The sequence below is a fragment of the Microtus ochrogaster genome (assembly GCF_000317375.1).
Source record: "Microtus ochrogaster isolate Prairie Vole_2 chromosome 6 unlocalized genomic scaffold, MicOch1.0 chr6_random_2, whole genome shotgun sequence".
NCBI classification, from domain to species: domain Eukaryota; kingdom Metazoa; phylum Chordata; class Mammalia; order Rodentia; family Cricetidae; genus Microtus; species Microtus ochrogaster.
The window spans coordinates 4248842-4265006 of NW_004949095.1; the positions used below are offsets into that span (position 1 = coordinate 4248842).

The 16165-nt window shown below is 38.1% G+C and overlaps 1 protein-coding gene across 1 annotated transcript in view; it reads right to left on the bottom strand.

Moving 5' to 3' along the window:
- Xpr1 (xenotropic and polytropic retrovirus receptor 1) overlaps positions 1 to 16165 on the bottom strand; it is a 158108-nt gene that overhangs the window by 12437 nt on the left and 129506 nt on the right. The window contains exons 12-13 of the mRNA XM_005364008.3: positions 3814 to 3980; positions 9 to 148 (exon numbers count right to left, since the gene is read on the bottom strand). Of these exons, the coding sequence (XP_005364065.1) occupies positions 9 to 148; positions 3814 to 3980 (307 nt within the window). The remainder of the gene's footprint in view (positions 1 to 8; positions 149 to 3813; positions 3981 to 16165) is intronic.

Here is a 16165-nt window from a genome sequence, read left to right on the forward strand (position 1 = left end):
TTGCTTACCGGAAAACCTCAAGGGGGGCAAAGACAGTAGCAATGATGTCCCCAACATGAGGCTGAAAAGTCGTAGCAGTAATAGAGATTTGGATAGTCCAAGCAAAGCGCAGTATCACATCTTCTATGATGGCACAGTAGTAATAAGCCTAAGAAATACAAGCAAATAGTGTATATTTCTCACCACTCTTTTTACAAAGTACTCCTACATCAGCTGTTGAGACTCACAGATAGCCCACCAACAGATAAACGGGGAAACATTACATAGGTTTTAGTTTCCCTAAATAGTGCAAAAATTTAAGATGATGATATAGTACTAAGTTTCAGAAATCAGTTAACAAATACAGTTAATGTCCACACTGTACATGAGCCTCTCTTGTAAATGAAATGAGATCGTATTCTAGGAGAAGCATGGGAAGATGATGACAAAGTCACTAGTACTAAAGGATATTAGCAGATTTATTAACTGTACAATTTGTATTTAAAATTTCAAATTTCTTTATCCCATATATAATACAAGTTTTGTCTTGTTTTTTTTATGTTGATAAATCAAATGATAAATATTTCACAAACACGACTGAAAATAAGAGATAGTATTCAACTAATTCAGTTTAACTACCCAAAAGTCTTAAAAATACAAACTGCCAATAGATCCCAAAACTCATGGATTTGTTTATTACTAAGCAAAATTCGCACTTCAAAATGTATTTAAAGGTTGTGTCATTTTGGTAACTAGAACTGTTATGTAGTAAGCTGTATTAATTTACTTTACTTTAAAAAGTATTGCTCTTTTATTTGCTGGCAAGTGTGTATGTGTACTGTGCCTCTGGAAACCAGAAGAGGAACTGGAGGTACAGGTGGTTGGGAGTGGCCATGAGTGTTGGGAACTGAATGTAGGTCCTCTCCATGATCAGTAAGTGTTTTTATGCCCTGTGCCACCTTCCCAGGCCTGTTTAATTTTCAACAAAGTGTATGAGTCACGATCAGAGGACTATTAATAGGAGCTGACAATCGATCCCTGTACTTCTTCTCTTCTATTCCCCAGAGACAGTCATTTGTAACTATCCATTCCGTTTGCCCTCCATAACTTTAAATAATGTGTTTAATGTTTTGACTGGTCAGTTTTAGACATTATCCACTAACTGATTAGTTGTTTTTTTTTTTGGAAACAGGGTTTCTCTGTAGCTTTGGAGCCAGGCTAGCCTTGAACTCACAGAGATCTGCTTGCCTCTGCCTCCCGAGTGCTGGGATTAAAGGTGTGCGCCACCACTGCCTGGCTAACTGATTAGTTTTTAAATTAAAATTTTAAGCAAGCACACAATAAGCAATAAGCTTCAGTAGGGTATTTTCAGTCTTTAATTGTATTCACCCCTGCCCCATCTCTTTGCCCCATCTCCCCATTCCCCTCAACAACAGCTCCACTTTTATTTTCATGTCACATGTGTGCCATCATTCCCATCTCCCGCCTCCCTTTAAGGTCTTTTTTTAACCTTCTCACGGTCCCCTTTCCAGTTTCATAAAACACCCCCCACAATGTAGGTTCCCCACATGTGAGAAAGCAGGTAGAATTCTTAGGAAGACTGTGACAGGATTTTATAATGAAGGTTCACTGGACTTCACAAATAGTTTCCTCACTTTTTCCTTATAAATTTGCAACTATAATTTAAGAAAATTTATACTTTATTTTTATGGCATTAAAATATATAATAAACTAATCAAAAGATTCTACCCACTAATTTCATTACAGAGAAAACAGTAAATCAGAACCCATTTAAATAGAAAACAGCCTAACATTTATGTAAAGATACAATGAACTGAAGCAATCAGTGTAAGTAACAAATATGTGCAGAGTTCACCAAACACCACACGCAGTAATAAAAAAAAAACACACGTGGTGAACATAAAAGTAGCTTTAACTGAATTCATGACTATTCTGATTACTGGTCCTCTTTTCTTGTAGGCCATGATCACATGGTGATACACAGATGAATGGAAATGGGTTAAAGTAAGGTGTAAGCATTAGCCAATAAGAAGCTAGAACTAATTGGCCAGCAGTGATTTAATTAATACAGTTTCTGTGTCATTATTTTGGCTCTGGGTGGCAGGGATGAACAAGCAGTTCCTCCAACATTATAGGGCTTAATAAATCTTAACAAAAGATTGCTTGGACTTGTCTGCAGTTTATCTACAGATACATAAATAAATACATATCATTGTTTCAGTTTTAAAAAAAATAAAATAAAATGGCATTAGGGATTAATCTGTATATTGCTCCTGCTAGTGCTTTACCAGCATACTACTGCCTGGCCCCAACCCGTTCATTTTCCTTTTAATTAAGAATTATAAAAAATGTTTAATGCCTAAGTCACAGCCTTCTCTACTCCATATTATACAATCACACACTTTTCAAAATACAGATTTGATGTAATGGCAACATTTGGGTATTGAATTATATGTTATCCATAACAGAACTTTAGGCCTGAGAATATATCAAGGGCTAATGTAGTCTACATCCCTTCATCCTGGCTGACTAAACAGCTTAGTTAGTAATACGGCTGGGATTGTAATACACATACCCAGATTCCCAGCTCATTGTTCAATTTTTTCAAGGTCTAATCATTCATGGTACCAAAGCATCTGTATAAAGACAATTTATTTATTTATTTATTTATTGGTTTTTTCAAGACGGGGCTTCTCTGTGGTTTTGGAGCCTGTCCTGGAACTAGCTCTTGTAGACCAATTTATTTATTTATTGGTTTTTTTCGAGACGGGGCTTCTCTGTGGTTTTGGAGCCTGTCCTGGAACTAGCTCTTGTAGACCAGGCTGGTCTCGAACTCACAGAGATCCGCCTGCCTCTGCCTCCCAAGTGCTGGGATTAAAGGCGTGAGCCACCACTGCCCGGCTATAAAGACAATTTTTTTAAAAAAAAATATTTATTTATTTATTTATTATGTATACAATATTCTGTCTGTGTGTATGCCTGCATGCCAGAAGAGGGCATCAGACCCCATTATGAGCCACCATGTGGTTGCTGGGAATTGAACTCAGGACCTTTGGAAGAGCAGGCAATGCTCTTAACCTCTGAGCCATCTCTCTACCTAAAGACAATTTTTTTATTTGAAATTCAGCTTCTCATTCCCTTTATTCTAATATGCCAGTAAAACACTAAAGTGATTCCTATAGAACTCTACTTTTCTCCCAGTTGGGCTGGCACTAACAAGTACTCATTGTATAGACAAAAGGATCTGAGCACTTTGGCAGTCTTTTCCCCATGGGTGTTCATAAAGTTGCTTTTTCAGTATGCAGCTACTCATTTGGTGCACACCAAGTCTACAAGAATTATTCTGAGCAGTGAGGAACATGAACACCCAAGCACCAGATATGTTAAGAAAATAGAGGCTTTTTAGCAAGTTGCCCTCTCCATTAGTTAGGACATAGCACTGCCATTTGCTTATCTGCTTACATTCCCACAGCATCTACCACATGGCAAACATGATAAATTTTTTTGTGGACTGGGTTGGTATCTTGGACATTTTTTTTTTTGAGACAGGCTTTCTCTGTGTAACCATCTTAGCTGTCTTGAAACTCATCTGTAGACCAGGCTTGGCTTGAACTCACAGAGATCCACCTGCCTCTGCCTCCCAAGTGCTGGGATTAAAGATGTGGCCCGCCCAATTGGATAATTATTTTTTTTTAAATCATTTTTAGGTTATTATAATTAGAACTTTGAGTCGATATTGCTGTATGATCTAACTACTGATATAGCTAAGTTTTTTAAAACTCTTTCCCTTAAGTGTGAACATTCCATACATACCTTTTGGGGGTATACGATTTCTTCCCGGAGAAAAGTGTTTTCTCCTGCGTTCTTATCAAAGAGACCCCAGTCCATCTTGAGATCCCAAATGAGGGTATAGCAGGAGCTGATGACACAGAAGACAACCCACAGGTAAAAGAACACCTCAGTGTCTGAGTGCCGTCGTTCTGCAGAAAGAGAAGAAGCAAAAAGGACAAGATAAAGTGACTAAACTGAACCAAAAAACAGATGCTTTATAGTATCCTATAAGAGAAATCCAACTTTTAAAACAAACATCCTTAGCAAAAGTATCGCCTAACAAAGGTTAGTAATAAATACAACTTCTCTGAGGTCCAAAATTATACAAATGTTCATTAAGGAGTAAGGATCTATAATGAATCTATAACATCTCAATGTACTCTTTGGATTTTATAAACATGTCATTTAAACTTCTGCCATTAGGTGGCAGCTTAGGGTAAAAGATAGAAAAAAGAAATATTGGGTTGTTTTTGATTTAGAGCATTTCCTTCACACACTTTGATCTCGTCAATCTTACTGTGAAGACAATCAGGCAGTTCCAGAAAAAAAAAAAATACCCCAGAACCCAACAGACTGATGAGGTATTCGCTCTTTACGTTTATGAGAATGAGTTTCCCTCAAGCCACAGAGCTTGATTAGTTTTGCTTCTTTCATAGGGACATTACTAATATAAAGGCCCAACCTATCTTTATACTGATAAACAGTACTTTCGGTTTTATTCTGAGAACACCATAAAGCACATTAAAACAGAATAAAATAATTTGTAAACATAGTTAATCAATTTGATCTTTTTTGGTCTTAAGAGCCTCATTTGCTCTCTGAAATTCTCCTTCAGTAAGTTCCAGAGTTCCCATGATGTTCTCCAGTTTCAAGACACTGAGAGATAACAGTCTGGTACGGAACTGTCGGGAGAAAGAATGGTGCCTGTGATCTAGTTTCAAAATCCTTTAAGGTTTGGCCAGTTTCTCAGACTGTAGCATGCACTCTCCACAATTTGTCCTACTAAAATAAACAAGTATTTATTAATCACTTTAAAGTTATTAATATGCTTAATACAGTATGATCCAAAGGTAATTAACAATCTACTGAGTGACAGACATTTGCTACAAGACTAAACTTGACTTCAAATGAAGTACAAGGAACTGAAAAAACATCAAGGAGAATGGGAGTTTCCCACAGAAGGAAACGAGCATCAGTAGCATTTGTGGTATTTCTAGAAAGTGAAATAAACAGTATTGCAAAAGTCAGGTGGATGAAGTGAGGTCATTCAAGGCTGACCACCCCGCCCCCCCGACAGGGTTTCTCTGTGTTATTGTCCTAGTTGTCCTGAAATTGCTCTTGTAGACCAGGCTGGCCTCGAACTCACAGAGATCTGTCTGCCTCTGCCTCCCAAGTGCTGGGATTAAAGGCGTGTGCCACCATTGCCCAGTTGAAGACACCTTTGAAAAGGCTTGGGGTAGGAAAGTGTGCTATGCTTAAAAAATTACAAGTCATCTACATCTAGGGCAGAGGACAAAGAACATAAGACAGTTTGTAACAACCTGAAATGACATTGGAAAAGATATGTAGGACTTGACTGCAGAATGTCTTCCTGGGCCTTAGGATCAGCTCTGTATTTTAGAAAACTAAATGCTTAGACATTTACTAACACCAGAATTACATAGTTAGAAAAAAAAATCTGATACCTTAAAGGTTCAGGATAGCCAGAATTAGTATCTATCAGCTCATGAGATACATATTGTTTGCTGAAACAATCATTATTAAACATTAAGTCACATAGACATAATTAGCAATATTAAAGTAATAAACACTTGGGGTTCATCACTTCAAATCCTAAATGCTAAACCTTGTTCTTTTCTACCCTTCCGAGATTGTATACATTCTTTCTGCATGATGAAAACACTGTACATCTTTTCTCAACTCTACATTCAACATTAGGAGCCTAAAATTAGGTCTGACAGAAAAATTTACAACATAGAAATCAACAAACACTAAAACCAGTGTCTCCAATCTCTACTCACCAAGAGCTAGCTGTTTAGTGAATAAACCCTTGTTTAGCTTCTTTTAGACAGACAGGAGGAAGGAAAGGCAAGTGATTCTGATCGATCCATCCAAAAAAAGAGCAGAAAAGCTCTGCTTGGACAGAAACTAATTTTCAGGTTTAAATTATAGTCATAAAAGTTCTCTTCTTCAAAAGCATACTGATCTGAATATTTACATTAGAACACTAAATAGGAATTTTAAGTGTCTAACACATTATTAATTATCTAGGTATACTTAGATCTGTTCAGAGGTCAGGTAACTAGTATTAGTTATCTGTTTCATGAATGCATTAAAACATGCTCACAATTCATCTATCAAGGTTTCCAAAAAGTAAAGCAAATTCAGGAATGGAATGAAACCCACTCTTCATATTTCAAAAACAAGATGAACATAAAGATTAAAAGAGAAACAACTTGTTAATAAATATAATAGTAACTTATCAAATAAAATGTTTATGATAAGCCTTATATTCTACAAATATTACTTCAACTTTTCTAATAATAATCTATTAATTAGTTTGCTAGTGAGGATTTGCACATAGACTAACAGGTAGGTCACAAATTGGTGCTTATCAAGTGAGTATAGGTACTACCGAGTCTTTTACTGAAAGCTGATGTTCTTTATTAATTTCTGAAGAAATAATCAAAGGAAAAGGAATTAACAGTGAAACAAAATACACTGTGCTAACTTTCCTGCATTTTTATATTTTATTTTGTCTTCATAGTACAATCCTTAAACTGGTACAATGGTTCATGTACCTCCCTCTTTCTACGTTCAATTATTCTATGGAATTTCTATGAGACACACATGGAGATTTTACTGACCTTTAAGGTAAACAAATATTCTTATATAAGATTTCAAAATAAATGATATTTTACTTCACAGACTTCAATGATGAACATGTACTATATTTTGGTCTCATTTTTGATCTTTAAAATATCCCAAATAAAAAATGTTTCTCCCTTAAATCTTCCTCCTTCATTGATATTCAGGGACACACAAGACGGGTTTTATCACTTTAGGCAAGCAATTATACCATATCCTCTCTTGGCTTACACTGGTAGTCTACTTTAATAATGGCGAGAATCACAGAAAATCAAATCATTGCTATTCTACGAGGAGTCTCTCTCTTACTCATCTGCCACATTAGAAGCAGAATATATGGAATAAATCTGTGGAAATGACATCCATTGAATTTAAAATAAAAATAAATTTTGTAAGAGTTGCATACCCACAGCCATGAGAGGAATGAAAAGTGAAGTAAGAGTCAGAGGAAGTGATAGGCAGAAAACCAGAACATCACCCAGCACTCCATCTCTGTTAAGAAGTGTACTTTAGAGTGAAGGAAAGGAGTAGTCTTTCACCCAGAGAGTCCTATTCTCTTAATTACCACTTTTTACACTAAAACTAGATAAAAAATGAAATAGAGAGGGCACTGTTTTCAAAGTTCAAACCTTGGAGTAAACTGAATTATGCTTGAACTTAGCATGTAATATTCTGCATTTATTCCTATAGCTTCCAAACCAAATCACTGAATTACGAGATTAATATCGTTCTCTCAGAAAAATTCAGAAATCTGAATAAATACACAGATAATCTGCAACACATAACGCAAAAGCCATATTCACTCAGAAAAAATTATAGTTTGCATTTTGACTAGTTATATGTGTCATGATAGTCTCATGACAGGGAGCAGCAGTGGGCACAGCTCCAGCAGTCATGAGTTCATAACTTCAAGCAGCGGGTCCTTCACAGTGCACAAGCTAGGATGTGAATATATTTTGATTTACGATATTCTTAGTGCACACAGGTTTACAGGGCATAACCCCACTACAGGAGAATCAGCACATAGTCACTCATCATTTTATGTTAACACTCATCATGTGTTTTAGTTAGCATGTAAGACTGCGCATAATACTCCTGAGGTGATGACTATCTTTAAATTGAAGCAAGCAAAACAGCTATTTTTATTTTCATTTACAGTTAAAGATTCTAAAGTTCAGAGAGAAAGGAAGTAGAAAAATAACTGGTTTTGAAGTTAAAAGATCTGGGTTGGAATATAGACTCTATCACTTCCCAACCTTGTGGTTACAGAAGATAAACACTCTTAACATGATCGAGACAAAAATACAACTATCTAGGCCCAAGAATAAAAGAGGAAAAGAAAAACAGCAACCCTATTCAAGAAACTATTTTTTGGTTTTTCAAGACAAGGTTTCTCTGTGTAACCCTGGTGTCCTAAAACTCACTCTGTAGACCAGGCTGGCCTGGCCTGGTATCACAGAGATCCACCCGCTTCTGCCTCCCATGTGCTGGAATTAAAGGCGTGTGTACCACCACTGTGCAGTTCAACACAGTGTGCTTTCCGGAGGGCCTCTCACATTCAAAGTGAAAGGGAAGTTCTAGCAGCTATGGAGTGCCATGAAAATATTTCTAAGATGATGTAAAAAATTACTTAAACACTATCTATAGAACCTAAAGGATTATCTCTGGGTTAGAGTGATGCTCAGAAAGTGTAGGACCTGGATTCAACCTTCACAACAAAACAAAGTCCAGCCAGGGAGTGGTGGCACACACCTTTAATCCTAGGACTCAGGAGGCAGAGGCAGGTGGATCTCTGTGAGTTCTAGACAAGTCAGGGCCATACATGAGATTCTGTTTCAAAAAAGCCACCCCTGTATAAAACCTAAACCAAAACAACTATACTTTTATTATTTCAAATTATTTTTGTATATAAAATGATGATTATAGCAATGACGAAGATGATTATTCCAGATGAGGGAACTCATTCTAGCTTTATTTCTGTATTATTTGACAATTATAGTAATAAATGTATATTTATATAGTAATACATATCTATCTACCTAATCATTAATCCATCCACCTATCTCTATATATCTATATTTTGCTTGCAAATTTTTTAAAACAAGATTTATTTTATTTTGGTGTATAGTGTTTGCTTCAATGTATATATGCATGTATCACATTCATGAAGCTTATAAATTTCTTTAAAAGTAGGAGGGAAGAAAGTAGACAAAGAAAAATAAATGTCAGCATGATGATATTTATAAATGATGTATTGGTTCTATAATATTAAATAGTATAGGAATTTCTTTATTCAACAAAGGGCTGTAACTTACATTATTTGTTATATGGATATAGCACTGAAGATTAACTTCTAAGGAGAAGTGTGTTCTTTGGTACGTTCTACAGGAGAATGTGGCCTGGGTAACCTATTCTGGAGAATTAGGGATGTGCTGAAGAATAAGTAAAGGCTACATTTAAAAGAGGAGAGTTGGTGCAGGCAAAACCAATTTGTAAGCACAACCAGAGACCTGTGCATGGAGGAAGAATGTGGCTTTTGGGAGAGGCAACAGCTAGGAAAACCTTCATGAAGGAGTTGCTCCTTAAACTGACTCTTAAAGGGACTTAGCTGAACAGTTTATGTGTGCAGAAAGAACCATTTCCAGTGAGCGGAAACCATTCATCCAACATATGAGCATCTGCTGAATGTGAACCAGATATCATCCTAGATGCTAGGTACATAGCAGTGAATCTTATTTTTACTAAAGGGCAGACAAATTTCCTGCCTCATTGAGTCTTGCTGTCTAGTGGGGGAGATCATTATCACATGCATGGATGAACAAGAAGGTTGTGGACAGTGAAAGAACCACGAGGGAAACAGAACAGGGTGACACAGCAGATGGGAGGAGCTCCTTCAGACAGTATTCAAGCAGTGTCCAGGCAGAGAGGGTCTGAGATGAGAAGGGGCAGCTACATGAAAAACTCAAAGAAGTTACAGATACAATGCTACAATTTCTAGACACCATGTTAGAGAAAGTGAAAAGAAACACAGTAACTTAAATAATACATGTTATTTAATTCATCACATGCAAAATATTTTAGTCATTATAAAATTGAGATATGTTATATTCCTTTTTATATTAAGCCCCCAACATCTAGTTTGTATTTTATACCTATGGAATATTTCAATTTAGAGTAGACACATCTTGGGTGTTTTATAAAGCTTAGTGCCTACCATATGAAATCCCAAGTTTGAATCCAATGCTAAAGACAGAAGGAAGAGAGGGAGGAACGAAGGAAAGAAAAAGAATAGAACAGAAAGAAGAGAGACAGAAAAATGGAAAGAGGGAACGATAAGAATAGAGAGAAAAGATAGTTGAGGTAACTTCAAGTGCATTATCAGATGCATGCAGCTGGTAGGCAAACACTCGAGACGTAAGCTACATCCCCTGTTCTACTTCTACAAACTGGTAGTACTGGGATTGAACCCTGTGCATGCTAGGCACTCTACCAAGAGCAACAGCCCTAGTCCCCAAGTATGCTGTGACTGTTCCTCAACACTGCTGGTGAAAGGAATGGAGATAGTGTGGAGAAGCAGACCACTACTCTGAACAAAGAAACAGCAATAATGTTAGATGGCTTGGTGTAGAATAGGAGTTGCTTGAGGGTGGAGGTCTCCTGAGTATAGGCTGAAGGAAAGACCCAGCAATGATGGCATTTAGGACAGATGACTTCCACAGTCAGACTCCAAGACAGGAAGTGAAAGCACAGCACGGAAAAAAAAGACACCTTGTCTCCTGAGACTGGAAAAAAAGACTGCAAAGAATTTCAGTTTTAGAGAAATAAACATAGAAAGGAGTTGACAGAAAATGATTCCTATCAATTCTCAAAGTGGAAGACAGCAGCAAAATGGCCTAGAAGAATAAAGAGGAACATGCTGGACTGGAACTTAAAAAAATACTTGCAAATTTAAAAACTCCCAACAAGTCTGGCATGTGTACATGCCCACAATCCCAGTACTTGGAAGACTGGGGCCAGCCTAAACCACACAGAGAGCCTCTCTGTTCTCCAAAGAAAAAGACTTCAGAATGGTTCTACCACATATTTAAAGAATACACATTTTGGGGGCTGGAGAGATGGCTCAGCGGTTAAGAGCATTGCCTGCTCTTCCAAAGGTCCTGAGTTCAATTCCCAGTAACCACATGGTGGCTCACAACCATCTGTAATGAGGTCTGGTGCCCTCTTCTGGCCTGAAGGCATACACGCAGGAAGAATATTGTATACATAATAAATAAATATAAAAAAAGAATACACATTTTGTACAATCTCTTCCAAAAAGGAGAGAATACCTTTCTATTGATTTTATGAAGCCAGCTTCACTCTAAGAACAGAATCAAGAGCAGTATGAGAAAAGGAAAATAGGCCAGGTGGTGGTGCACACCTTTAACCCCAGCACTTGGGAGGCATTGGTAGGCAGATCTCTGTAAGTCCGAGGGAAGCCTTGTCTACAGAGTGAGTTCCAGGACACCCAGAACTATGTAAGGACCCTGTTTTTTTTTTTGTTTTTTTTTTGTTAAAGTGTAACAACCAGTTCTCTGGATATGAAATGAAACTATCTCTATGTTAAACACATATGATAAAATAGAATGTATACTTGTGCAAATGAAAATATTTTCTACCTTGACTGTATTAACATCCTAATTACAATGCTGGAAAAACTGTGTAAAGAGTGCAACATACACAAAATTATACAGACACGTTTTAAAATAATGATGAATATATATTAATATTATCTGTGTATATGTGTATCTGTCACATGTTGTGGACGCCTGTGGAGGTCAGAAGAGGGAACTGGTTTCCTGGAGTTGGAGTTAAAACCAAAACCAAACTCTGGTACTCTGAAAGAGTAATAAGTGTTCCTAGCTGCCAAGCCATCTCTCGAGCCCCAATATATATTTCAAACTTGAATGCAAACCTATAGTTTTCTTGTAAAAAGTTTAGGTATTTTTAAAACCTTTGAAAGTAAAAATCCCAAACCATGGTAATGTGGGATTCCCCTCTGTATGCTATGAATAAGTTTTATTACCATTAGTTAATAAAGAAGCTATTTTGTGCCTATGGCAGGGCAGAATAAAGCCAGGCAGGAAATTCAAACAGAGCTATAGAAAGAAAGTAGGCAGAGTTAAGGAGATGCCATGTAGCTGCCAAAGGAGAAAGATGCTGCAATTGCAATTTTACCCGGTAAGCCACAGCCTTGTGGAGTTATACAGCATAATAGAAATGGGTTCATTTAGAATGTAAGAGTTAGTTCAAAAGAAGCCTAAGCTATTGGTCAAGCAGTGTTGTAATTAATATAGTTTCTGTGTGATTATTTCAGGTCTGAGTGGCCGGAAAATGAACAGTCTACACCATGGTATTATTTACAATCTCTCAAAAAAAATCCTCCATTTATAAAATATCTGTGCATAAGTATAAAGCAAAAATTATAAAATGCCAATGAAAGAAATAAAAGAATATCTAAATTAGTATAGTGTGTTCATAGACAAAATACCAATTCTTAAAGTTATAAGCAGGTTCAACATAATTCTAAAATTAATAACAAAAGGCAAAGGAATTAAAATAGGCAAGACAATATAAAAAAAGAATAGTAAGGTAAGGTATCAGTCTACCAAATTTTGATATTTAATATGCAGTTCCAGGAATCAAGACTGTGTGATACTGGCAAACAGAAAACACTGAAGAGAATTCAGGAAAGGATCCACACAAAAATACTTAATTGTTTCTGACAGCGATATAAAAGCAGACATTCAATAGAACAGAGACAGCCGTTTTCAACAACACAGTGCTACTAAAACAGGATAACCATAGGTCAAATATAAACTTTGACTGTCTTGTAACTTATACATAAACATTAAGTCAAAATAGACCATGGGCTTACCTGTAAAACATAAAAATAGGATGAGAAAAATGTAAGACTGAGGGCTCCCAACAGCCCTGATGGGCAGAAGCCAGCTGCAGGCCCTCCTGGTGGGTGCCACTATGATGAACAGGTAAGTGGTAGACAACGGGACAGAAAGAGAAGTGGAACAGTTCATGTGCTATGAAGAGAAACAGAACTAAAGACTCAACAATGGTAAGGAACAGGCTGCTATGGGTGGCCTACACTGTTACCTGGAGCCATGTCTAGGTCAGTGCATGGTCTATGCTGATGTCCATGGCCTCTGATACCATTGAAGGTCATATGGATGCCTGTAGTCTGGGCTGTCACTGATGCCACGTTGATGTCCAAGGGCCATGCTGCTACTGAGGCCATATTAACCCAAGTGACCTGTGCTGCCACCAGACACCATGACGTCTGGTCCATAGCTGCAGATGAGGGTCATGTCTTGGTTCATGCAGCTGGGGTCTGTATTAATGTCTGTGGCCTGTTTTTACCACTGGGAGTTATGGGACAGCTGGCCCAGGTGGCCTGGACCCTAGAGAGTTGGTCCTGTCCCTCTCTCACTGACTGCCTCAGTTAAACTGGCCCCAGTGGCATAGGCACACAAGAGCTGGCCCAAACTTTCGACTGCCATGGACGAACTGGCCACCCCACTTGCTGGCTGCTGCAATAAGAGTTGGTCCCATTGGGTGTGGGGGGGGGCTGGCCCCACCTCTTACCATGTGTATGAGAGATCTGGCTTGGACCATAACATGAGGGATGGGGAGTGGTCCCAGTGGCACAGACTGAACTCTGCTACCACCAAGGCACACATTCATGGTTTTGAGTTGGTCCATCCCAACATCTACCCCATCTATGACCTGCTGGAGCACATGACGGGGACTGGTCCTGTGGAACTACAGCAGCAGGATGTCCATGACTCAGAGCAAAAGCAGGATATCTGAGAGGGTTTTCGGTAAGCGTCCAGTATTGATGGTGTACCAGAAGCCTTAAACCAGACCAATGACTCATTGCAATGAACATTTGCTAGTAAAGCTAACTGGACAAAAAGGCATATTGTAAGAAACACCACAGCTCCCAATGACACTACAACAAACAAATATGTGATGGAGAGGTGGGAAAGATGGAGAAGCGAAGTGGTTTTGTTTCTGTTTTGTTTTAATTATTTTTATTTTTGAAATTTTCTTTTTTGGGGACAACTACAAGAGTCGAGGACAGACATGGAAAGGCTGGGAAATGAGTTTGGTATTGGGGTGTATAATGTGAAATTCCCAAAGAGTCAATAAAAAATTATGTTAATAATAAAAAGACTGAGATAAAAGAAGAAAAACCTAGGCTTAGGTAAAGAGTTGTCATTCTTAAAACTGAAAAAAAAGTTCATATAAGGAAATGTTGATGAACTAAACCCTTCCCTGAAAAAGGCCATGTTAAGAGAATAAAAAGCTGTAGATGGCAAAGCTTATTTTAAACACTATCTGATGACTTCTATTAAAGTATATAAAGAACTCAACAAATTCAAAAGTAATAGCAAATTCAACCAAAGATGGGTAAAAGGTATACATTGGTACCTGAAAAGGCTAAGGGTGTAGCTCAGTCTAAATATGTGCTTAACATACTCAAGGCTTTGGGTTCAATCCCGTGTATGTGTGTATGTGTGTGTATGCGCACATGCATGTACGCATGCATACAAGCTGTAAAGTTACATTTTGTCCACTACATTTGAAGAAGCATATAGATGACATGTCTTGTTTATTAGCATAATAGCAAACTTCCCCTATGTTTTTTGATAGTTCCTTTTAAAAAATATTTTATTTTTTCACATGTATGGGTGTTCTGTCTGCATGTATGTCTGTACACCATCTGTGTGCCTGGTGCCCTTAGCTACTAGCACATAGGATCTCCTGGAACTCAGGTAGAGGTAGAAGGAGAAAACAGACTCCACAAAGGTGTCTTATGACATGCACATGTACACGATGGCACACAATGCTCTCCCATTATATAGATAAATAATAATGATGAAATAAAAATGTAAAAGGAACACAACACTAAGCAAATTACTCATGCTAAATCATTTTCTCACTACTTGAAATAGCATTAATTTTTTTTTTGTTTTGTTTGTTTTTCGAGACAGGGTTTCTCTGTGGCTTTGGAGCCTGTCCTGGAACTAGCTCTGTAGACCAGGCTGGTCTCGAACTCACAGAGATCCACCTGCCTCTGCCTCCCAAGTACTGGGATTAAAGGTGTGCGCCACCATCGCCCAGCTGCATTAATTTTTTTTTCCCGTTTTCCAAGATCAAATTTATTCTGTGTAGCCCTGGCTGTCCTGGAGCTCACCCTGTAGACCAGGCTGGTCTCAAATTCACAAAGACCCACCTGCCTCTGCTTTTTGAGTGCTAGGATTGAAGGTGTGCATGATCATTGCTGGGTGAGCATTAATGTTTCTGTTTTCCTCTGATGCAAAGGTAACTTTTCTTTCTGGCAGAAGGGGAACTTGGAGTTGACTCCACACTGTGTGAACTACTGCTGTGGCTGTTAGGATGAAAGGTAAGTTCCTGGCTCAGTGTTCGGTAGATGTGGCATTTAGGGCCAAGAACCAGGAAATGGGTATCTCCTTATAAATACAGCTTATATCATTCTTGATCACTGTACTTCCGTGTTTTCTCAAAGACAGCTTTGTCCCATGGAATGACAGCATGCTACTGTACCTGACTGGTTCTGTTTTGTTTACCTGGGCTTTAACACTGTGTCACTGGGTAGTGCTCAGGGCATTCTACAAACTTAGAAAAATGGTACAACAAAAATAATCCTAAGGCCTTGATGTAAATTCTAGCTCTGTTACCCACTTGATAGCTGATTTTGGAGGTACACTCTCTCTATACATAGTCATGGGTTCTTCTACTTCCTAGCTGTAAGACTTTGGCAAATATCTTATCCAGTTTTTAATTTCCTTCCTTGTCACATGAAGATCAAATATCTGGCTGTATGAAAGACTCTCTCCTTGACCTGCTTAGTTAGGACTCTCTACTCTCTCTAGGCCCCAACCCTAGCATCTGGGATTTATAGGTCCATATCACCTACCTGTAGCAAGCATCTTGCTAAGTTTAGAGTCTCCAAACCCAATAGGAACCAGAGAACCTATGTCAACCTTTGGTAAGAATCCTGTCAAGTCAGTTTAGCCAGTGTGCCCAATCCTAATGTTTCCTTTTAGTAACTTTCCATCCTTACCTTCCTTCTTGGCTATAAATCCTCATTTGTTCATTCTTCCAGAAGTGGAGTTACAAACACAAAAAGAATGATGACCACTCTTCCTCACTAGCAATACTTCTCAATAAAATGCCACCTTAAGAACTTCCCAGCACCGGGTGGTGGTGTCTCATGCCTTTAACCCCAGCACTTGGGAGGGTTGAGGCAGGTGGATCTCTGTGAGTTGAAGGCCAGCCAGGTCTACAGAGTAAATTCCAGGACAGCCAAGGTTACAAAGAGAAACCCTGTCTCCAAAAACCAAAACCAAAACCAAACCAAAGCAAACCAAAAAAAAAAAAAAAA